This window comes from Sus scrofa, chromosome 6 (assembly GCF_000003025.6).
Source record: "Sus scrofa isolate TJ Tabasco breed Duroc chromosome 6, Sscrofa11.1, whole genome shotgun sequence".
Classification (NCBI taxonomy): Eukaryota; Metazoa; Chordata; class Mammalia; order Artiodactyla; family Suidae; genus Sus; species Sus scrofa.
The window spans coordinates 161280658-161304182 of NC_010448.4; the positions used below are offsets into that span (position 1 = coordinate 161280658).

Genomic DNA, 23525 nt, shown 5'->3' on the forward strand with positions numbered 1-23525 from the left:
TTTGAGGTTTGAGATCTTACTAAGTATGTACGGGCATTGTGTTAAGCTTTGCATACACATTATATGATTTACTCCTTACAAATATAATTAATTTTCCCATTTTTCAAATGAGGTACCTATTAAGTGGACAGAGTCAGAATTTGGTTTTTATTTCTTAAGAAGGGAGAGATTCAAACATGTTTAAATGTTTTTGAGAAGACTCCAGAAGAGTAGGAGATGTTGAAGATCCTGGAAAGGAAAGGGATAACCATGATGTAAAGCTAATGAGAAGATGATTCTAGATTTTGCGTAGGTAGCATGATGTCTTCTCTACATAAGAGAAGGAGAGTGCATATGTGGGTTAATTTGTGGATTTGATGTCAGAAAGGTAAGGGAATTTCTTCTTGGTGGCATCTATTTTCTCTGCCAAGTAGAAAAATGTATTTTAAGATTGAGTGAGAGGGAGAGAGGAGGTTTAAGGATGGTTAAGTTTCAAAATAGTTTTGGTTGAAAGTAGAGTTAATCAATTAATGTCAGTGAGTGGGTTAAGAAGACACTGTTTGTAATTCACAGAGTTTAAAATGATGTTTTTACCAACATTGTAACTACGTAAGGCAAAAATCGAGTTAAATGACGTCCTGATAACTGCTAACAGACATAGAAAGGCAAGGATGGGAGGGAGAGTAATGTTGCTTTCAGTTGTCGGGAGAGATTTTGTGGAAGAATTAGAACTTAAGTTAGTCCTTGATGCACAGGTAGGTAAATTTGATATGGAAAACAACACGAACTGAATATAGAGAGGGTCCTAGTGGTAATCTGTGGTGATTTAGTTGATGATAATACTTCTTTTATGTCAATATTTCAGTGACTATGGAGGTGAGACCATACCAGGACCTGCATTTGACCCAGCAAGTCACCCAGCTCCAGCTCCTTCTCCCTCTTCTTCTTCGGTATTTCCACCTGTAATGCCGTCTAGGCAAATTGTAGAAAGACAACCTCGGATGCTGGACTTCAGGGTTGAGTACAGAGACAGAAATGTTGATGTGGTACTTGAAGACAGCTGTACTGTTGGTAAGGTTTTTCCTACCATATGGCCTTCACAGATAAACAATTTATTAGGTAAACATTATATTATTTTCATTTAAGTTCACTGGTAACAAACAAGAAGAGAAAAAAAGCAAATTGGAAGTGTTATTTTTATGTACAGATTATTGCATTCTAATTTTAAATACCATTTTGAGATTGAGGTAAGTTTAAGAATAATTTTTTCTTGTTCACATATGCAGAATGGGATGTGGTACTATTTTAGGACAGATACAAATCAAACATCTTGTAACTTAAAAAAATACCAAAATTATTAAATATGCTGATAACAGACTTTGTAGCTAAAGCTCTCTCATTTTTCATACTGTGGTTAATGAGAGATCAGAAATAAGACACGTTTCCATCACCACTTCTCCCTACCAGCTGAATAAATGTTTCACTGCTGTCCTCTCAAAGGAAACTCAAAGTGTATGCTTGCCATTTTCAGACAGACTTTACCAAAATTCTATAGAGAAAAACTATGTTGAACGCATTTGATTCAGATTATTTGATACGTGTTTGTTGTAGAACGAAAAGTTGTGTTAGTTTCTATTTCAGTATAGTTTTGCCTTAAATCTATATCCTGGATATTTCTAAAATGTTGCCTTTTTCCTTTTTGGGAGATCTTTTACTAGTTTTATTTAATTTTACTAATTGAGGTACATTACGAGAAAAGCAAGGCTGTTAAAAGAGTGATTGTTTCCAAACAATAATCAGATTGTTATTCCCTTACTTAAAACCATTTAGAAACTTTCTATTGTTTCTAGGATAAAATTCAAATCTTTTAGCATGACCTGTAAGTCTCTGCTTTATCAGACCATGCCGCAACTCTAGTTTTCATCTGTTACCACTCTCTTTTACTCACCTTGTCTAAGTTGTAATGGCCTCTTTCAGTTCTTTGAATAGGTTATTAGCACAGGGCCTTTGTACTTATTCTTTTTTTTGCCTGGATTCCTCTCCTAGTCCAGCTTTTCTCCCCATGCTCCTCCCCATGCCCCCAAATATTCTCCTATATATACCACATACCTTTTTTTTTTTTCTTTGAAGTAAAAAACACATGAATGAGATATGACAGTATAGGCTTATTAACTGTAGATACATTTTTGTTTGGCAAATCTCTAGAACTTTTTCATCTTGTATAACTGAAATTCTGTGTCCATTGACAGCAGCTCCCCATTTTCCACTCCTCTCGGCTCCTTGGCAGCCATCATTCTACTTTCTGCTTCTATGAGTTGAGTACTTTAAATACCTTATGTAAGTGGACTCAAGCAGCACTTGTCCTTCTGGCTTCTCTCAGTATCATATCCTCAAGTTTCATCCATGTCATAGCGTATTATGGTATAGGGTTTCCTTCCTTTTTTACAGCTGAGTAATATTCCATTGTATGTATATACCATATTTTCTTTATCTACTCATCTGTTAATAGACGTTTAGGTTGTTTCCACCTCTTGGCTATTGTGAATAATGCTGCAGTGAACATGGGATTGCAAATATCTTTTGATAAAAGAACTGTTCAGTTCTTTTGGATAAATACTCGGAAGTGGGATAGCTGAATCATATGTTAGTTCTATTTTTAATTTTTTGAGGCACTTCCATACTCTTTTTCATAGTGGCTGCACCATTTATATTTCTGGTAATAGTGCACAAGGGGGCCAAATTTTCCACATCCTTGCCAACGCTTGTTATTTTCTGATTTTTTTTTTGTTTTTTTATAATGGCCATCTGAACATGTATGAAGTGATAACTCATGGTGGTTTTGATTGGCTTTTATGATGATTAGTGATGTTGAGCATCTTTTCTTCTACCTGTATATCTTTGGAGAAAAGTCTATTCCAGTTCTTTGTCCATTTTTAAATTGGCTTATTTATTTTTTTGCTGTTGAATTGCAATATTTCTTTATTTATTTTGAATATAACCCCCTTCACAAATAGGAGGTTTGCAAATCTTTTCTCCCATTCTGTAGGCTGCCTTTTCACTGTGTCAATTGTTTCCTTTGCTGCACAGAAGCTTTTTAGTTTAATGTAGTTCCACTATTCTATTTTTACATTTGTCGGCAGTGCTTCTGGTGTCATGTCCAAGAAATCATTTCCAAGACAAATGCTATGGAGCTTTTTAAAAATGTTTCTTTTTTTTTTTTTTTTTTTTTTTTTTTTTTTTTTTGTCTTTTTGCCTTAGTTTCTAGGGCCGCTCCTGTGGCATATGGAGGTTCCCAGGCTAGGGATCTAATCAGAGCTATAGCTGCCGGCCTATGCCAAGCCACAGCAACATGGAATCCAAGCCGTGTCTGTGACCTACACCACAGCTCACCGCAACACCGGATCCTTAATCCACTTATCAATGCCAGGCATTGAACCCGCAACCTCATGGCTCCTAGTCAGATTCTTTAACCACTGAGCAATGATGGGAACTCCCAAAAATGTTTTCTTCTAGAATTTTTATAGTTTCAGTCTTTAATCCATTTTGAGTTAATTTTGGGGTATGGTATAAGATAAAGAAAGGTCTAGTATCATTTTTTTGAGTATGGATATCCAATTTTTCCTGCACCATTTGTTAAAGAGATTTTTTCCCTCTCATCATGTACATTTGGCACTCTTTTCAAAGATTATTTGAGCTATACCTAACCTATGGGTTTATTTCTGGGCTCTCTGTTTTGTTCCATTGGTATATATTTCCTTTTTGTTTTTTTAAATGTTGGGCTGCCCACCCAACGGCATGTGGAAGTTCCAGGGCCAGAACCTGAGCCCTTGCAGAGACAACTTGCAGTTGTGCTGTAGGCCACAGGGGAAGTCCTATATTTCCATCTTTATGCCAGTATTATACTGTTTTGACTACTTTTAAAATGTTTTGAAGTCATCATGAGACCATAAGCTTCATTCTTCTTTCTCAAAATCGTTTTGGCTATTCAAGGTCCTTTCTGTTTCCATATGAATTTTAGCATTGTTTTTTCTATTTCTACAAGAAATGTTACTGGGATTTTTATAAGGGTCACACTAAATCTGTGTGTCACTTTGGGTAGGATGAACATGTTAACAATATTAAATTTTTCAATCCATGAACACGTGTTGTCTTTCCATTTATTTGTGTCATCTTCAGTTTCTTTCAGCAGGGTTTTATAGTTTCCATTGCACCTCCTTGGTTAAGTTTATTCCTATACATTTTATTCTTCCGATGCTATTATAGATGGGCTTGTTTTCTTACATTTCCTTTTGGATTATTTGTTGCTGGTATATAGAAACATAATTATTTTCATATGTTGATTTTTGTATCCTGAAACTTTGCTGAATTCCTTTATAGTTTTGAAAGGTTGTGTATGTGTTGGTGTGTGTATGTAAAATCTACAGGGTTCTCTATATATAAATCATATTATCTGTAAAGAGAGATAATTTTTTTTCCCACTGTACAACATGGGGATCAAGTTATCCTTACATGTATACATTTTTTCCCCCACCCTTTGTTCTGTTGCAGTATGAGTATCTAGACATAGTTCTCAATGCTACTCAGCAGGATCTCCTTGTAAATCTATTCTAAGTTGTGTCTGATAAGCCCAAGCTCCAATCCCTCCCACTCCCTCCCCCTCCCATCAGGCAGCCACAAGTCTCTTCTCAAGTCCATGATTTTCTTTTCTGAGGAGATGTTCATTTGTGCTGGATATTAGATTCCAGTTATAAGTGATGTCATATGGTATTTGTCTTTGTCTTTCTGACTCATTTCAGTCAGTATGAGAGTCTCTAGTTCCATCCACGTTGCTGCAAATGGCATTATGTTGTTCTTTTTTATGGCTGAGTAGTATTCCATTGTGTATATATACCACCTCTTCCGAATCCAATCCTCTGTTGATGGACATTTGGGTTGTTTCCATGTCCTGGCTATTGTGAATAGTGCTGCAGTGAACATGCGGGTGCATGTGTCTCTTTTAAGTAGAGTTTTGTCCGGATAGATGCCCAAGAGTGGGATTTCAGGGTCATATGGAAGTTCTATGGATAGATTTCTAAGGTATCTCCAAACTGTTCTCCATAGTGGCTGTACCAGTTTATATTCCCACCAAGAGTGCAGGAGGGTTCCCTTTTCTCCACAGCCCCTCCAGCACTTGTTATTTGTGGACTTCTTAATGATGGCCATTCTGACTGGTGTGAGGTGGTATATCGCATGGTAGTTTTGATTTGCATTTCTCTTATGATCAGTGATGTTGAGCATTTTTTTCATGTGTTTGTTAGCCGTCTGTATATCTTCCTCGGAGAACAGTCTATTCGGGTCTTTTGCCCATTTTTCCATTGATTGATTGGCTTTTTTGCTGTTGAGTTGTATAAATTGCTTATATGTTCTAGAGATTAAGTAAGCCCTTGTCTGTTGCATGGTTTGAAACTATTTTCTCCCATTCTGTAAGTTGTCTTTTTGTTTTCTTTTGGGTTTCCTTTGCTGTGCAAAAGCTTTTCAGTTTGATGAGGTCCCATGGGTTTATTTCTGCTCTTATTTCTATTGCTTTGGGAGACTGACCTGAGAAAATATTCATGATGTTGATGTCAGAGAGTGTTTTGCCTATGTTCTCTCCCAGGAGTTTGGTGGTGTCCTGTCTTATCTTTAAGTCTTTCAGCCATTTGGAGTTTATTTTTGTGCATGGTGTGAGGGTGTGTTCTAATTTCATTGCTTTGCATGCAGCTGTCTGGGTTTCCCAGCAATGCTTGCTGAATAGACTTTCTTTTTCCCATTTTATGTTCTTGCCTCCCTTGTCAAAGATTAACTGACCATAGGTGTCAGGGTTTATTTCCGGGTTCTCTATTCTGTTCCATTGGTCTGTCTGTCTGTTTTGATACCAGTACCTCGCTGTTTTGATGACTGTGGCTTTGTAGTATTGCCTGAAGTCTGGGAGAGTTATGCCTCCTGCTTGGTTTTTGTTTCTCAGGATTGCTGTGGCGATTCTGGGTCTCTTGTTGTTCCATATAAATTTTTGGATTCTTTATTCTAGTTCTGTGAAAAATGTCATGGGTAATTTGATAGGGATTGCACAGAATCTGTAGACTGCTTGGGGTAGTATGGCCATTTTACAGTGTTGATTTTCCCAATCCAGGAACATGGAATATCTTTCCATTTCTTTACATCTTCTTTGATTTCTTTGATTAAAGTTTTCTAGTTCTCAGCATATAAGTCTTTTACCTCCTTGGTCAGGTGTATTCCGAGGTATTTGATTTTGTGAGGTGCAATTTTAAAAGGTATTGTGTTTTTGTATTTCTTTTCTAATATTTCATTGCTGATATACAGAAATGCGACTGACTTCTGAATGTTAATCTTATATCCTGCTACCTTGCTGAATTTATGAATCAGTTCAGGTAATTTTTGGGTTGAGTCATTAGGGTTTTCTATGTATAGTATCATGTCGTCTGTGTACAGTGACAGTTTTATCCTTCTCTTCCTATATGGATGCCTTTGATTTCTTTTGTTTGTCTAATTGCTGTGGCTAGGACTTCCAAAACTATGTTGAAGAGCAGTGGTGAGAGTGGGCATCCCTGTCTTGTTCCAGATTTGAGTGAGAAGGCTTTCAGTTTTTCTCCATTGAGTATTATATTTGCTGTGGGTTTATCATAAATGGCTTTATGTTCAGAAATGTTCCCTCTATACCCACTTTGGTGAGGGTCTTGATCATGAATGGATGTTGGACTTTGTCAAATGCTTTTTCTGTGTCTATTGAGATGATCATACGATTTTTGACTTTTCTTTTGTTAATGTGGTGTATGAGGTTGATTGATTTGCGCATGTTGAACCATCCTTGTGAACCTGGGATGAACCCTACCTGGTCATGGTGTATGATCTTTTTGATATGTTGTTGGATTCGGTTGGCTAAGATTTTGTTGAGAATTTTTGCATCTATATTCATCAAAGATATTGGCCGATAGTTTTCTTTTTTGGTGGTATCTTTGTCTGGTTTTGGAATTAGGGTGATGGTGGCATCATAGAATGTCTTTGGGAGTATTCCTTCTTCTTTGACCTTTTGAAAGAGTTTAAGGAGGATGGGCATCAGTTCCTCTCTATATGTTTGATAGAATTCGCCTGTGAAGCCATCTGGTCCTGGACTTTTATTTGTAGGGAGTGTTTTTATGACCTCTTCAATTTCATTTCTAGTGATCGGTCTGTTCAGTTGGTCTGTTTCTTCTTGATTCAGTTTTGGCAGGCTGTAAGATTCTAGAAAATTGTCCATTTCTTCCAGATTGTCAAATTTGTTGGCATATAGTTGTTCCTAGTATTCTCTTGTGGTTTTTTGTATTTCTGCAGTATCCGTTGTGATTTCTCCTTTTTCATTTATAATTTTGGTTATTTGAGTTCTTTCTCTCCTCTTTTTAGTGAGTCTGGCTAGGGGTTTGTCAATTTTGTTCACCTTTTCAAAGAACCAGCTCTTAGTTTTATTAATTTTCTCTATCTTTTTTGAATCTCTATTTTATTGATTTCTTCTTTGATCTTTATAATTTCCTTCTTTCTGCTGACTTTAGGTCTCTTTTGTTCTTCTTTTTCTAATTCGTTTAGGTGGAGGGTTAAGTTGTCAATTTGGGATCTTTCTTCTTTTTTGAGAAAGGCCTGTATCGCTATAAATTTCCCTCTGAGCACTGCTTTTGCAGCATCCCATAGATTTTGAGAGGTTGTGTCTTCATTATCATTTGTTTCAAGGTATTTTTTAATTTCCTTCTTGATTTCCTCATCGACCCATTGGTTTTTTAGTAGCATGTTGTTTAGTCTCCATGTAGTAGATTTTTTTCTCGTTTCTTTTCCCATGGTTAATTTCTAATTTCATGGCGTTGTGGTCAGAGAAGATACTTGAGATAATTTCTATGCTCCTAAATTTGTTGAGGTTAGCTTTGTGTCCCAATATGTGGTCGATTCTTGAGAATGTTCCATGTGCATTTGAGAAGAATGTGTATTCTGAAGAATGTAGTGTCCTGAAGATATCAATTAAGTCTAACTTTTCTATTGTTTCCTTTAGGATCTCTTTTGCTTTATTGGTTTTCTGTCTAGAGGATCTGTCCATTGGTGTGAGTTGGGCATTAAAGTCTCCTACTATGATTGTATTCCCATCAATTTCTCTCTTTATGTCTGTTAATATTTGTTGTATGTATCTGGGTGCTTCTGTATTTGGGGCATATATGTTGACGATAGTAACATCCTCTCCTTGGATGGATCCCTTAATCATTAAGTAGTGTCCTTCTTTGTCTTTCTTTATGTCTTTTGTTTTAAAGTCTTTTTTGTCTGATAGGAGTATTGCAACTCCTCCTTTCCTGTCATGTCTATTGGCATGAAATATTTTTTCCCACCCCTTCACTTTCTTTTTTTTTTCTTTTTTTTTTTTTTTTTTTTTGTCTTTTTGCTATTTATTGGGCCGCTCCCACGGCATATGGAGGTTCCCAGGCTAGGGGTCTAATCGGAGCTGTAGCCACAGGCCTACGCCAGAGCCACAGCAACGCAGGATCCAAGCCGCGTCTGCAACCTACACCACAGCTCACGGCAACGCCGGATCGTAACCCATTGAGCAAGGGCAGGGACCGAACCCGCGACCTCATGGTTCCTAGTCGGATTCGTTAACCACTGCGCCACGACGGGACCTCCCCCTTCACTTTCAATCTATATGTATCCTTTGTCCTAAGGTGAGTTTCTTGTAGGCAGCAGATTGAAGGTTTTTGCCTTTTTATCCAATCAGCCACTCTGTGTCTTTTGATCAGAGCATTCAGTCCATTGACATTTAAGGTGGTAATTGATAGATGATTATTTATTGCCATTTTGAACCTCGTGTTCCAGTTGATTCTGTGGTTCTCCATTCTTCCTTTCTTTTTTTGGTTGGATGGTCTCCGGTTATTATCTGCTTGAATGTTGTTTTTTTTTTTTTTTCATTTTTTGGGAATGCAGTGTTTGGTTTTGGCTTGTGGTTGCCCTGTTTTTTAAGTATGCTAACCCCTTCCTGTAATTGTGTGTTTTAGCCTGATGGTCCTGTAGGTTCAAACACTTCATTACTATATTAAAAATGAGAAGAGAAACAAACAAACACACAAAAACAGGGTCTATTTATTTCCTAACATCCCTTGCCCACATTTTATGATTTTGATGACTCTTTTTTTTTCTTTTTAATTTTATTTTGTTTGAAACATGTTCATGATTAAATCTGTATGCTGGCTTATTTGAGTGACTGCTCTCTCTGATTGTGGTTTCCTCTATCCTAGTTCTTCCTCTTCTTTTTTTTTTTTTTCCCTTTTTCCTCCCTTTCTTTCCTTCCTTTCTTTTTGGTTTAGAGAAGCCCTTTCAGTATTTCTTTTAGCCTTGGTTTTGTATTGCTGTATTCTTTTAGCTTTTGTTTGTTGGAAAAAATTTTTATTTGTCCTCTATTTTAAATGATATTCTTGCTGGATAGAGTATTCTAGGTTGCATATTTTTTCCTTTTAGCACTTTAAATATCTCTTGCCATTCCCTCCTGGCCTGTAGTGTTTCTGTAGAGAAATCAGCTGATAATCTTATTGGGGGTTCCTTTGTAGGTAACATCCTACTTTTCTCTTGCTGCCTTTAGGATCCTCTCTTTATCACTAACTTTTGCCATTTTTATTATAATGTGTCTTGGTGTGGGTCTATTTGGGTTCAACTTGTTTGGGCCCTCTGTGCTTCCTGTATCTTGAGCTCAGTATCCTTTAGATTTGGGAAGTTTCCAGGGATAATTTCTTCAAATATATTTTCCATTCCCTTATCTTTTTCTACTCCTTCTGGAATTCCTATTATGCTTAGATTGGCCCACTTTATATTATCCCATAGGTCTCTTATATTGCTTTCATGTTTTTTGATTTGGTTTTCTGTCTGCTGACCTGATTGGGTGATTTCCATTATTCTATCTTCGATATCACTGATTTGTTCTTCTGCATTATTCATTCTGGGTTTTACTGCCCTTAGTTCTGTTTGTATCTCTGCAAATGAATTTTCTAGTTTTTCTTGGCTCCTCCTTATATTTTCTAGTTCCTTTCCGAGGGTGTCTGCATTACTGTTCATATCTTCTCTTAATTCATTCAGTATTTTCACTATTAAGAGCGATAATTTTACTTTTTTTTTCTGATTTGGTTGCCTTTCATTTCTTTTTGTTGCTTGATTGCTCTGTCTAGGACCTCTGTTGCTATGGTGAACAGAAGTAGTAAGAGTGGGCGTCCTTGCATTGTTCATAGCTTTAGAGGAAAAGTTTAGTTTTCCCACTACATCAGATGTTAGCTGTGGACTTTCCATATATGGCCTTTATCATGTCGAGGTAATTCCTTCTACTCCTAGTTTGTTGAGTGTTTTTATCATGAAATGGTATTTTGTCAAATGTATTTTCTATATCTGTTGAGATGACCAAGTGTTATTTTTCCCTTCATTCTCTTAATATGACTTAATATGGTCTATCACATTGATCGATTTTCATATGTTGAACCATGCTTGTATCCTATGAATAAATTCCTCTTGGTTTTGGTGTATAATCCTTTTAACATGCTGTCAAATTCAGTTTTCTAGGATTTTGTTGAGGACTTTTGCATCTCTGTTCACTAGGTATGAACCTCTTTGGTTTTGTCTCTCCTCTTATAATGTCTTTGGATTTGGCAACAAGGTAATGCTGGCCTCATAAGATGAATTTGGAAGTATTCCTTCCTTTTCAAATTTAGAAAGAGTTTGAGAAAGGTTGATTTTAGTTTTTCTTTGAATGTTTGGTAGAATTTTCCAGTGAAGCCACCTGGTGCTAGACCTGTTTCTTTTCTAGCCGTTTTTTTTTTTTTTTGGTTGAGAGATTTTTGATTACTGATTCAGTCTCGTTACTTAGTTATAAATCTGTTCAGATTTTCTATTTCTTTTTGATTCGGTCTTGGCAAATTTTGTGTTTCTTGAAATTTACCCATTTCTTCTAAGTTATCTCATTTGTTTACATGTTATTGTACATAATAGTCTCTGTGATTATTTTTGAGGCACCAGTTGTAATACATCCTTTGTAATTTCTGATTTTATTTATTTGAGTCTTCTCTTTTTTTCCCCTTGGTTTAGGCTATTAACCAGTTTTGATGTTCTTCTCAAATATTAGCTCTTAGTTTCGTTAATTTTTTCTGTTGTTTTCCTATTCTCTATTTATTTCTTCTCTAATCTTTACTGATCCCTCCTTCTGTTAACTTTGGGCTAAGTTTGTTCCTCTTCTTCCAGTTGCTTAAGGTATAGTTAAGTTGCCATTTGAGATCTTTCTACTTTTTTAAAATCTATTTTTTTTTAATTATAGTTGATTTATAATGTGCCAGTTTATACAATAAAGCAAAGTGACCCAAACATATATACATTCCTTTTCTTATATTGTCTTCCATCATGGTCTAACCCAGGAAATTGGATTTAGTTCCCTCTGCTATACAGTAGGATCTTATTGTTCATCCATTCTAAATGTAATGGTTTACATCTATTAACCCCAAACTCCCAGTCCATCTCACTCCCTCCCTCCTCCCCATTGGCAAACACATGTCTGTTCTTTATGTCTGTATTTCTCTTTTATTCGGTTCATTTGTGCCATATTTTAGATTCCATATACGTGATGTATGATATTTGTCCTTCTCTTTCTGACTTACTTCACTTAGTATTAGAATCTCTAGTTGCATCCATGTTGCTGCAAATTAACTAATTTCATTTTTTTAATGGCTGAGTTTTATTCCATTATGTAAATGTACCACATTGTCTTAATCCAGTCATCTGTCAGTGGACATTTAAGTTGCTTCCTTGTCTTGGCTTTTATGAATAGTGCTGCTGTGAACACAGGGGTGTATATATCTTGCTGAATTGTAGTTTTGTCTGGATATATGCCCAGGAGTGGGATTGCTGGATCATTTGGTACTTCTATATTCAGTTTTCTGGGGAACCTCCATATGGTTCTCCATAGTGGTTGTATCAATTTACATTCCCACCAACAGCGTAGGAGGCTTCCCTTTTGTCCACACCCTCTGCACCATTTGTTATTTGTAGACTTAATGATGGCCATTCTGACTAGTGTGAGGTGGTACCTCATTGTAGTTTTGATTTGCATTTCTCTAATATCAGTGATGTTGAGCATCTTTTCATGTGCCCATGGGCCGTCTTGAAACGTTGTTTTTCAGAGTTAAAAAAAAAAAAAACTGAAGTATAGTTGATTTACAATATTGTATTAGTTTTATGTGTTCACCATAAAGATTTAGTATTTTTGCAAATTGTATTCCGTTATAAGTTATTTTAAGACATTGAGTTTAATTCCCTGTGCTATACAGTAAATCCTTGTTGTTTATTTAATGCATAGTAGTTTTTATCTCATATTTCTAATTTGCCCCCTCACCCCACCCTGCTCCCTCTCCTCTTTCGTAATTATAATTTTATTTTCTATGCCTCTGGTCTGTTTCTCTGGTCTGTTTCTCTTTTGTATGTATATTCATCTGTGTTATTTTTCTAAGATTCCACATATAATTTATATTATATAGTATTTGTCTTTCCTGACTTATTTCACCAAGCATAATATTCTCTAGGTCCATCCATATTTCTGCAAATGGCAACACTTCATACTTTTTTTTATGGCTGAGTAATATTCTATTCTCTGTGTGTATATCACACCTTTTTTTGTCCCCCCCCCCCCTTTTTTTAGGGCCATGCCCAAGGCATATGGAAGTTCCCAGGCTAGGGGTCAAATTGGAGGTGCAGCTGCCAGCCACAGCCACAGCAATGCCAGATCCAAGCCATGTCTGTGACCTACACCATAGCTCTTGGCAATGCTGGATCCATGACCCACTGAGCAAGGCCAGGGTGAACCCACATTTTTATAAATACTAGTTGGGTTCATTTCCATTGTACCACGATGGTAACTCCCTGTCCCTGTGGTGACATTTTTTGACTTAGTCTTTTTAGTCTGATTTAAGTGTGACCACTTTGTTTTCTTTTGGATAGTATTTACATGTATTATCTTTTCCCATTCTTTCACTTTCAGCCTACGCATGTCCATGAATCTAAAGTGTCTTGTAGACAGCATATGGTTGGGATCCTCTTTTGTTCTGATATCCGCACCTCTCTGGGTGCAGCAGTTTCATCTGAGATCTCAATTCCCAGAACACATATTGAACCTGGGCCACTGCAGTGAAATTGACAAAGTCCTGACCACTTACACCACCAGGGAACTCCCTCTCTTTTCCTTTCTTTGTATCTTCCTCTCTGTTTGTTTTTTTTTCTGTAGTGTCATGCTTTGATTCTTTTCACATTTTATTTTGTATATCTTCTATTGGTATTTTTTTTGTAGTTAAAATGGGGTTTACCTAAGCCGTCTTAACAGTTATTTTTTTTAACCTAACTTCAATTATATACAAAAACTGCTCTTTTACTCTCTCCCCCATTTTGTTACTGATGTCATGAAGTGCATGTTTACGTATTATGTATCCATTTATGTATTTTATAGTTATACTTACTTTTTTTTTATAGGCAAGATACAAATTTATTAAGATAAGGACGCTTGTGAGAGGTGCAAGTGGGCAGGCATGGAAGCTCTGCCTAGTTATACTTACTTTTTATACTTTTGTCTTTTAACTCCTATACCAGATTAAGTGATTTAAGCACCACTGTTAAATATTCTGTATTTTATTGCTGTCTATTGTCCTTTTATTGCAGCTCGAAGTACTCTGTTTAGGATTTCTTAAAAGATAGGCCTATTGTTGATGAACTCTGTCACTTTTGTTTACCTGAGAAAGTCTTTATTCCACCTTCATATTTGAAGGAATTTTGCTGGACATCATATTCTTATTTGGCAGTTCTGTTTTTTTCAGCACTCTGAATGTATCATCCTACTCTCTTTTGGCCTGAAAAGTTTCTGTTGAGAAATATTCGCTCATAGTCTTGTTGAGGGCTTCCTCTATAACAGATTCTTTTTTTTTTTTTAACTGCTTTCAAATTTCTCTTTATCCTTTAATTTGACAATTTGATTTTAATGTGGGTTTTTTTTGTTTTTGTTTGCTTTTGTTTTTGTCTTTTTAGGGCTGCACCTGCTGCATTTGGAGGTTGCCAGGCTAGAGGTCTAATCAGAGCTGTTGCTGCCGGCCTACACCAGAGCCACTGCAGTGCCAGATCTGAGCCACATCTGTGACCTACACCACAGCTCATGGCGACACCAGATCCTTAACCTGCTGAGCAAGGCCTGGGATCAAACCTGCAACCTCATGGTTCCTAGTCAGATTCGTTTCTGCTGTGCCACGGTGGGAATTCCTGATTTTAATGTTTTGATGTAGACTTCTTAGGATTAATCATTTTTGGTATCTTTTGTGCTTTGTGAATTTGTTTATCTTTTCTTTCCTAAGTTTAGGAGGTAGTCAACTTTTTTTTTTTTCCAAAATATGCTTTCTCTTTCCTTTCTTTTTTCCTCTGTAGCTCCCATTTGCATATATTGATTCTTTAATGGTGTTCACAATTTTCTATCCTTTCTTCTTTTCTCTCCTTTAGATAATTTCAAATGATGTGTCTTTAGGTTCACAGGTTCTTTCTTCTGGTTGATCAAGTCTGTTGTTGAGTGCCCTTAGTGAAATTTTCATTTCAGTTATTATATTCTTCAGGTCCAGAATTTGGTTCTTTTAAATATAATTTCTATCTCTTTGCTGATATTTAAAATGAATTTGTATTTTTAAAATCACCAAAACCCATATATTGATATTGGAAAAATAGTTTTATTTATCTTTATAGTAGTAATTAGACTTGACTGTATTTATTGCCTTTACTTCTTAGTGTAGTGATTAATAAGTATATTTATTATCATTAAAGAAAGAACTCAGTTCCCTGTTACACATTCTCTTTTAAATCATAAAATTCTCAGACTTTTTATCTTTTTTATGAAAACTAGAATTCAGTCCTATATTAAATAAAAATTAACTAATATTATGTAGTATGTGACTGAGATAGTTAACAGTATTTCTTTCAAATTGATGTGGTTCTTTTTGTTGATGGAATATTAGGTATATGGTGGAAGTTCATGGAATTTTAATCACTTTAACCACTTTCATTGGTTCACTCATTGGAGTAAAACCCCCTGCTCATTTCAGATACAGTGGGTGATCATAAATGCAGGTTTCTGGATTATATATCTTAATGTTAACTTTAATTCTTAGTTTGGAGACTCTGACTATAGGGACATTTTAATGATGTGTTATAGAAATATATGATAGAATTTCTAAGGATTACATTTTGTAAACTCTTGGCTTTTTAAATTCAGTATAAAAGCAGACTTGTGCCCATGTGTGGTAGAGGAGAAGCATTCAAGTCATTCTGTTTGAAAACAAGTACAATTAAAATAGTTACAAATACTTTATAAATAAAGTTTGATTCAAAATTAGTTGTAAACTAGATATTATTACTGTATGATATAAACCTTTTTCCTGCTTCTCTTAGATGTTCCAATTTTCTGTTTGTTCTGGATTATCATTATGCTCTTATTATGAATTACATGCCAGTCATGGAATCACATCATGCACCTTCTTTGTGTTCACTGTTGGTTTGTTGATATACATCACTATGGAAGGCATACTTGGGAATGCTTGACATTATAAAAAGTTTTTTTCTTATTTCATTGCTTCTGATTGATTAACTTCTGTTAGTTTTATCACAGTATAAGTTGAATCCCTCCTTTATTTCGATTCCTTCTGTTATAGTTCAAGAATTAATTTCTTTCATGAATTATTAAAATAATTCCTTTTTCTGTTTCCATTTTTTTTCAGTTTCTTTCTTCCTCTAGCCTATATTTTACAGTTTCCTTTTAGTGATCTTTCTAGAGTATCTCCTCACATCCTTCATTAGTTCCCTATTTTCTATATTCGGTTTGACTTTGCCCTTTCTTGTTTTATCTTTCTAGAAAGCTTATACTTGTCTTTCAATACCATAAGTAAATACCTCCCTTTTGTGATGCCTTTTCTAACCTCCACGGACATGCTTAATTTGATTCATTGCCTATGATCTCATAAAATGTTGTATGTAAAACATCTTACTCTTTGTGTTTCAGTATTCCCACACGAATGTTAATTTCTTTCTTTCTTTCTTTCTTTTTTTTTTTTTTTTTTGCTTTTTAGGGATCACCCTCAGCATATGGAAGTTCCCAGGTTAAGGGTCGAATTGGAGCTGTAGCCACTGGCTTACACCACAGCCACAGCAACATGGGATCCAAGCCGAGTCTGCAACCTACACCACAGCTCACAGCAATGCCAGATCCCTGACCCACTGAGCTAGGCCAGGGATTGAACCTGTATCTTCATGGATTCTAGTCGGATTCATTTCTCTTGCACCATGGAGGGAACTCAGACTAGGTCTTATTCTCTAAACTCTTCCTTCAGCATAATGTTTGGGATAGAGTAGTACTAGTTGAGAAAATGAATGACTTGGAGTTCCCTGGTGCCCTAGCAATTAAGGACTTGACATTGTTGCCGCTGTGGCTCAGTTTTATTGCTATGGCTCAGGTTCAGTCCCTGACCCGGAAACTTCTGCATGCCATGAGTGTGGCCAAAAAAGAAAGAAAGAAAGAAAATGACTGATTGAGTAAATGATCGTATGTATATATTTGTATGTATGTTATTTTATCTACTGTAGGAAACTTAAAATCATTAAATTTTACGTGACCTGCATTAAATAGTTTATAGATATTGAGCATCTTTCTGTTATTAAGGAATTAGATAAGAATTAATTTTTTTAGTGTTTGTGTGTGTGTTTGTGTAAACTCAAAGAGATGCTAAATAAGATAATGCTACTTTCCATGTTATTACCCGGAAGACTCAACAAAATATAAAAGTAAACCTAAAGGCAGTCAAGAACTTTATATCAGAGTGACACCTAGTGGTAATTGTATTGGTTTGTTAACGTTTTTAGTGTGCCATATATTACTGCAGTTTCATTTTATTACAGAATCCTTCTTGATTTTCTTATCTTGAATAAATTTAAAGAATTATTTTAAAGCATTGGTTCTTCTATAAAATACTGTCTAGGAAGTACTCCCATCTTGAGGGTGGAAATTATTATGGATTATTTTGTCTGTAAGTTCTCGCTATTCATTTAACCTAATAACATACAGGTATTTTGTTCAGTAAAGTTTGTTGACTCAGTGGTGTCAGCATACCTACCTTTGCTGGGCCTATTCAGCATAGCTTAGTTATATTTCTGGAATGTAGCAGAAAAAATAGTTCTGTTGTTAGTTCAACCATTTGCCTTTTTTTTTTTTCCTCTTCTGTTTTTTTATTTACTTTCTTAACATTACTTTTAAAAATATTGGCTACCATTTTGGTTTAAGAGAATAACATTGACTTTGGAAAGAGTTAAAACATTTAACAAGTGCATTTTGAGCCGGAAAAAGTAGTTTGGGATATTTTAAACCAGTTTTTGTCTTGAATATATAAATTTGGTTTCTAGACTCGACTCTAGAACTCAGATAAACTAATTTTTAGCACATTCCTCAACTCCTCTATGCCTTATCTACCCTTGATGAATAGTAAGTACTTTGTGTTTTATTGTTGTTATTATTAGTACACATGAAAAGAAGGAAAGAGTAGCTATCTTACTGAGCTCACATAGGTGGTGTTAGCAGTCTATGGTGACATGACAAGAGAACTGATCCTAGCTTGTACTTCAGGGGAGGAAAGGTAGCAAATGTTGTGCATTGGTAGCATGGTTCTTTTGCTACAAACTGATGTCCGTTGCCTCCACACCAACAGTTGTGTACTCCCCAACTTATTTATAAAGTGGTTTTTCCCAGTTTTATGGAGATATAATTGACGTAGAGCACTGTGTAAGTTTAAGGTGTGCACTATAATGACTCGACTTACATATATTGTATAAAATCATTTTAAAATCTAAGTAAGCAGCATCTCAAACTGTGGTCCTAATGTGCATAATTTATTTTTATTTATACATTCATTAGCAGTGTTTTTTAAGTTTAGCTTTACATTGCACTTTCAGTCAAATTTTTTTTTTTAAATGGAGACGTATATAAAAAACAAACTGACTATCTTCGTTTTCTCTAACTCTTAAATCCCTGCTTTTGTGTCTGGTTTAAGGTTGCCATTTTATAAAAAGTCTTTGTTTAAAAGTTTTGTTCATTTGGAGATTCCACTGTCTTTCAGTGGGTTAAGAATACAACTTCACTGGCCTGGGTTGCTGCGGAGGCAGTGGAGCTTGCAGCTGTGGCACAGATTGAGTCCTTGGCCGGGTAACTCCCATGTGCCACGCATGTTGTCATTTCAAAAAAAAAAAAAAGAAGAAGTATTGTTCACTTATTGTCATCCCTCCTGTCACTTCTGATTATCTTATCTTCAGACCTAGGCAGTGATAATCAGAAGCATAGACTTAATGTTTTCCAGTATCTTTATATTCTTGCATTTATCATTTGGTCTTCTTTTCCTCTGATGATTCCCCATCATCTTCCTTTGAAAAATTACAAAATAGCCTTTTTCCTTTTTAAAGGAATAAACACATACGGTAATGACTCAGATATACAAACACAGGCACACCTTAAAGATATTGTGGCCTTGGTTTCAAGGCCACAGTAATAAAGTAATTATCACAGTAAAGCAAGGGCATGATTTTTTTGGTTTCCCAGTGCATAAAAAAGTTGTTTATACTGTAGTCTGTTAAGTCTATAGTAGCATTATGTCTAAAAAAAATGCACATGCCTTAATTTAAAAAAATACTTTATTGCTAAAAAATACTAATCATCATCTGAGCCTTCAGCAAATCATAGTCTTTGCTGACTGAAGATCTTGCCTCAGTGTTCATGGCTGCTAACTGAAGACTGGGGCGCCTGTGGCAGCTTTTAAAATGAGACAACAGTGAGGTTTGCCACATCATTTGACTCTTCCTTACACAAACGAATTCATCTTGGGGAGTTCCTGTCGTGGCGCAGTGGTTAACAAACCACTACAGCTCCGGTTAGACCCCTAGCTTGGGAACCTCCATATGCCGCGGGAGCAGCCCTAGAAAAGGCAAAAGGACAAAAAAAAAAAAAAAAAAAAAACCCAAAAATCCATGAGTTCATCTTTGCAGTGTTGTTTGATGGCATTTTACCCACAGGGAGCTTCTTGCAAAATTGAAATCAGTCCTCTCGAATCTCTTGATAGCATTTAGAATGGTGAATCCTTTCCAGCAGCTTTTGAATTTACTTTGCCCAATCCATCAGAGGAATCACTATCTATGGCATCTGTGGCCTTATCAAGTATATTTCTTAAATAATAAGACCAGAAAGTTGAAATTGCTCCTTGATCTGTGGGCTGCAGAATAGATATTATGTTAGCAGGCATGAAAACAACACAAATCTCTTTGTACCTCTCTTTCAGAGCTCTTGCGTGACCACGTGCAGTGTCAGTGAGAAGTAGTATTTTGGAAGGAATCATTTTTTCTGAGTAGTACATCTCAAGAGTGAGCTTAAAATATTGAGTAAACTATGTTGTTAACAGATGTGCTGGCATCCAAGCTTTGTTGTTCCATTTGTAGAGCACAGGCAGAGTAGATTTAGCATAATTCTTAAGGGTCCTAGGATTTTCAGAATAGTAAATGAACACTGGCTTCAACTTAAAGTTACCAGCTGCATTAGCCTCCAAAGAAGAGAGCCAGCCTGTCCTTTGAAGCTTCGAAGCCAGGTATTGAATTCTCCTCTCTGTAAAAGTACTTACTAGATGGAATCTTCCTACAATATAAGACTGTTTCGTCTATTTGAGAATCTGTTGTTTAGTGTAGCCACCTTCATTAATTATCTTAACTAGGTTTTGTGACTGAGTTGCCTCATTTCTACTATCAGCATTTGCTGTTTCACTTTGCCTTTTTTCCTTTATCTTTTTTATTTTTTTTATTTTTATATTTATGGCCGCACCCATGGCACATGTAAGTTCTTGGGCCAGGTATTGAATCCAAGCTGCAGCAATGCCAGATCCTTTAACCCACTGCACCTGTTGGGGGATTGAACTCACACCTCCACAGTGATCTGAGCCACTGCATTTTATTCTTTACCCACCGTGCCACAGCAAGAGCTCCTCACTTTGTAGTCTTGTATTATGAAAGTGGCTTCTTTCCTTTGAACTTCATGAAGCAGTCTCTGCTAGCTACCTACTCTCCTTCTGCAGTTTCCTGACCTCTCTCAGGCTTCATAGAATTGAAGAGCGTTAGGACCTTCCTCTGAATTAGCCTTTGGCTTAAGGGAATGTTGTGGTTAGTTTCATCTATGCAGACCTCTAAAACTTTCTCCTTGTTACCAGTATAGCTTTCTTACCATTTGTGTGCTCACTGGAGTAGCCTTTTTGATTTTCTTCAAGAACTTTTCCTTTACATTTACAACTTGGATAATGTTTGGTGCAAGAGGCCTAGTAGCTTCTGGCCTGTCTTGGCTTGTGACATACTTTCCTCACTAAACTTAATTATTTCTAGCTTTTGATTTTAAAGTGAGAGATATAAGACTCTTCCATTCACTTGAATACCTAGAGGCCCTTGTAAGGTTACTAATTGGCCTAATTTTCATACTATTGTGTCTTAGAATTAAGGAGGCTTGAGTAAAGGGAGAGATAGGGGTTTAAGCAGATGATAGAGCAGTCAGAATACACACAGTATTTAGCAAGTTCCTTGTCTTGTATAGGTATGGTTTCTGGTGCCCCAAAACAATTAGAATAGTAATATCAGTGATTACTGATCACAGATCACCATAACAACTATAATAATAACAATAATAATGAAAAAGTTCGAAATTTTGTGGGACTTAACCAAAATGTGACACAGAGAAATGAAGTAAGCCAGTGCTTTTGGAAGAATGGTGCTAATAGACTTCTTGCTTGCCGCAAACCTTCAATTTGTAAAAAATACAATACTTTGCAAACTGCAATAAATTGAGGTAGGCCTGTAATAGTAAATAACACTGTTTTTCCCCATGGTCTCATATTTATCAATTACTGCTGAAAATTGGGAAGTAAATCCCAAAATACTTTTGTGTAATCAGTCAAAAGTATTCTTTGAATTCTATTCAAATAGAATAAGTCATTTTATTACAGATGTTTGTTGATTACTTTGGGTTTAATATTATACTAAATTCTTAAGGCTATACATAAACAAGGCATTCCTTATCCCAGAGGCCTCTACGGTCTGTATGTAAATAGAAGGAAGAAGAGGACATATAAATAAAGAACATTCATTTATTCTTGGGCTGTGTATAAACAAGGCATTCACTATCCCAGAGGCCTCTACGGTCTGTATGTAGATAGAAGGAAGAAGAGGACATATAAGTAACATTCATTCACTCACACAACACATACATATACACACATTACTGCTGCCCTCTATCTACTATGCTCTATACAATGCTTACAGCAACACTGTGAGGCAGAAATGATTGTCCCTGTTTCAAAGATGAATAAATTGAGGCTCAGAGAATTCCTAAACCACAAATTCAGTCTTAAATGAATCTAGAGTTCATGTTCTTTCTAATGAAATAATTTCTGTTATGAAAATATACACAGAGTGCTATGAGAATATTGAAAAGGAAGCACTTCAGTTTTAGTTGGTGTTATTGGAGTGTGGGAAGGGAATGAATAGGGTTGTGGGAGTGGTCAGGAGATTGAGAGAAAGACCTGTATTTGAAATGTGAGTTAAAATAGGTCATGTGGACAGAATGGTGGGAAGTTTATTCTAGGCAAAGAAAAGTACAGAGGCAGCAATGATAGTGGTATGTCTCAAGGAATAATGAGGAATATGCAACATTGAGCATAAAGTTGGAGTTGCAATCTTCAGTTAGCTGAAAAGTCCCCTTAACTAGAACCTTTCCTTTTTTTTTTTTTTTTTTTTTAACCATTGACAAATTCTTGCTATAGTTCCCTGTCCTAATCCTGCCTCAGTCCCTGCTTCTTCCCTTTTATGCTCATTGACTTATTATTTCATATACCTTGAGATAGTGAGAACTGCTTTCAGGTATTTGAGAAATTGTAGGTAGATGTATCTCCGTGTAATGAGAGTAAGCCACTTACTGTTTCATGGAGATTAATGATTTAGAGGGATCTGTAAAAACAAGTCTAGCTGACCACAAAGTTAAGAAGTCCTTTCCACATTTTTATCTTGGGGTTATCTAGTGTGTGCTTAAATATTTTTAACAATAGGATGCTGATTAATTTTAAGGCAGTAATTCCATTGGCCAGCAACTCTGACTAAAATTTTATGAGTAAAACACTGTACATCAGCCACATGCAGCACAGAGGTATCAGTTAAAAGTGTTAATTTTTCCTTGAGTTGCCCCCGTAAACTGCATTCCTTTGATCTCACTCCACTTTCAGAGACAGAATACACAGTGTAATATATTTTCTCTCTTGATAGTTCTGTAGCCGTTAAAAGACAGTACTGTTTTCTCCCATTTCTTCAAGCTGGACGTCTTTAGTTCAGCCATTGCACAGTGCTGTGTTGAAATTGAAATGTATACTTTATGAGAATATAATGTACAGCATGGTGGCTATAGTTAGCAATACTGTATAGTGTATTTTAAATTTGTAGAGCTTAAAAGTTCTCATGACAAGGAAAATATTTTAAGAAGATGATTGATGTTAATTTATTGTAATCATTTTGCGATATACACATATGCCAAATCATATGTGTTGTACACCTTGGAGCCAATACAATGTTACGTAATAATTATATCTAAATAAAGCTGGAAAAAGTGCATTTTATAGATGCTAGTTCTTGTTACAGTCATTTTATCTGAGGCACTGCTTTCAGGTATTTTCTACTTCAGAATCATTTTAGGATTCATTTCTTTTTTTTTTTTTTTTTTTTTGTCTTTTTGTCTTTTTGTTGTTGCTGTTATTTCTTGGGCCGCTCCCGCGGCATATGGAGGTTCCCAGGCTAGGGGTTGAATCGGAGCTGTAGCCACCAGCCTACGCCAGAGCCACAGCAACGCGGGATCCGAGCCGCGTCTGCAACCTACACCACAGCTCACGGCAACGCCGGATCGTTAACCCACTGAGCAAGGGCAGGGACTGAACCCGCAACCTCATGGTTCCTAGTCGGATTCGTTAACCACTGCGCCACGACAGGAACTCCAGGATTCATTTCTGATTCATTTTAGGATTCATTTGTGACTCATTTTAGGGTGCCAGTGCTGCATGTACAATGTGATACTCATATTAGTGCACACCTTGGGTTGAGAGAGAGAGCACAGTTGATTCAGAAATGTCGTTTCTGTTAGTGTAACCTAAATTAGCTTTTGGAATGACTTTTTCATGATGTTTCAGAGTCTCACTGTGAGATGGTGATTGGTTCTTCCCCTGTATTTTCTATCCTTTCTATATCTTGTATAGCAGTTGTTTTGTGGTTTCTTAAAAAGTTTATCTTTCTTTTATACTGAGTTCTTTAAAGATGGACATAATTTCATCTTTATATTACGCTTGGTAATAGTAGATTTTAGTTAAATATTAGTTGAGTGCATTTAGTGGATAATGGGATGAGCACTGATCTAA

At 36.1% G+C, this 23525-nt stretch overlaps 1 protein-coding gene across 2 annotated transcripts in view; it reads left to right on the forward strand.

Moving 5' to 3' along the window:
- The window catches only part of FAF1 (Fas associated factor 1), a 429817-nt gene that overhangs the window by 106743 nt on the left and 299549 nt on the right, over positions 1-23525 (forward strand). For both annotated transcript variants that reach the window (XM_021097816.1, XM_021097817.1), the window contains exon 4: positions 845-1050. In XM_021097816.1, coding sequence (XP_020953475.1) covers positions 845-1050 — 206 coding nt within the window. The remainder of the gene's footprint in view (positions 1-844; positions 1051-23525) is intronic.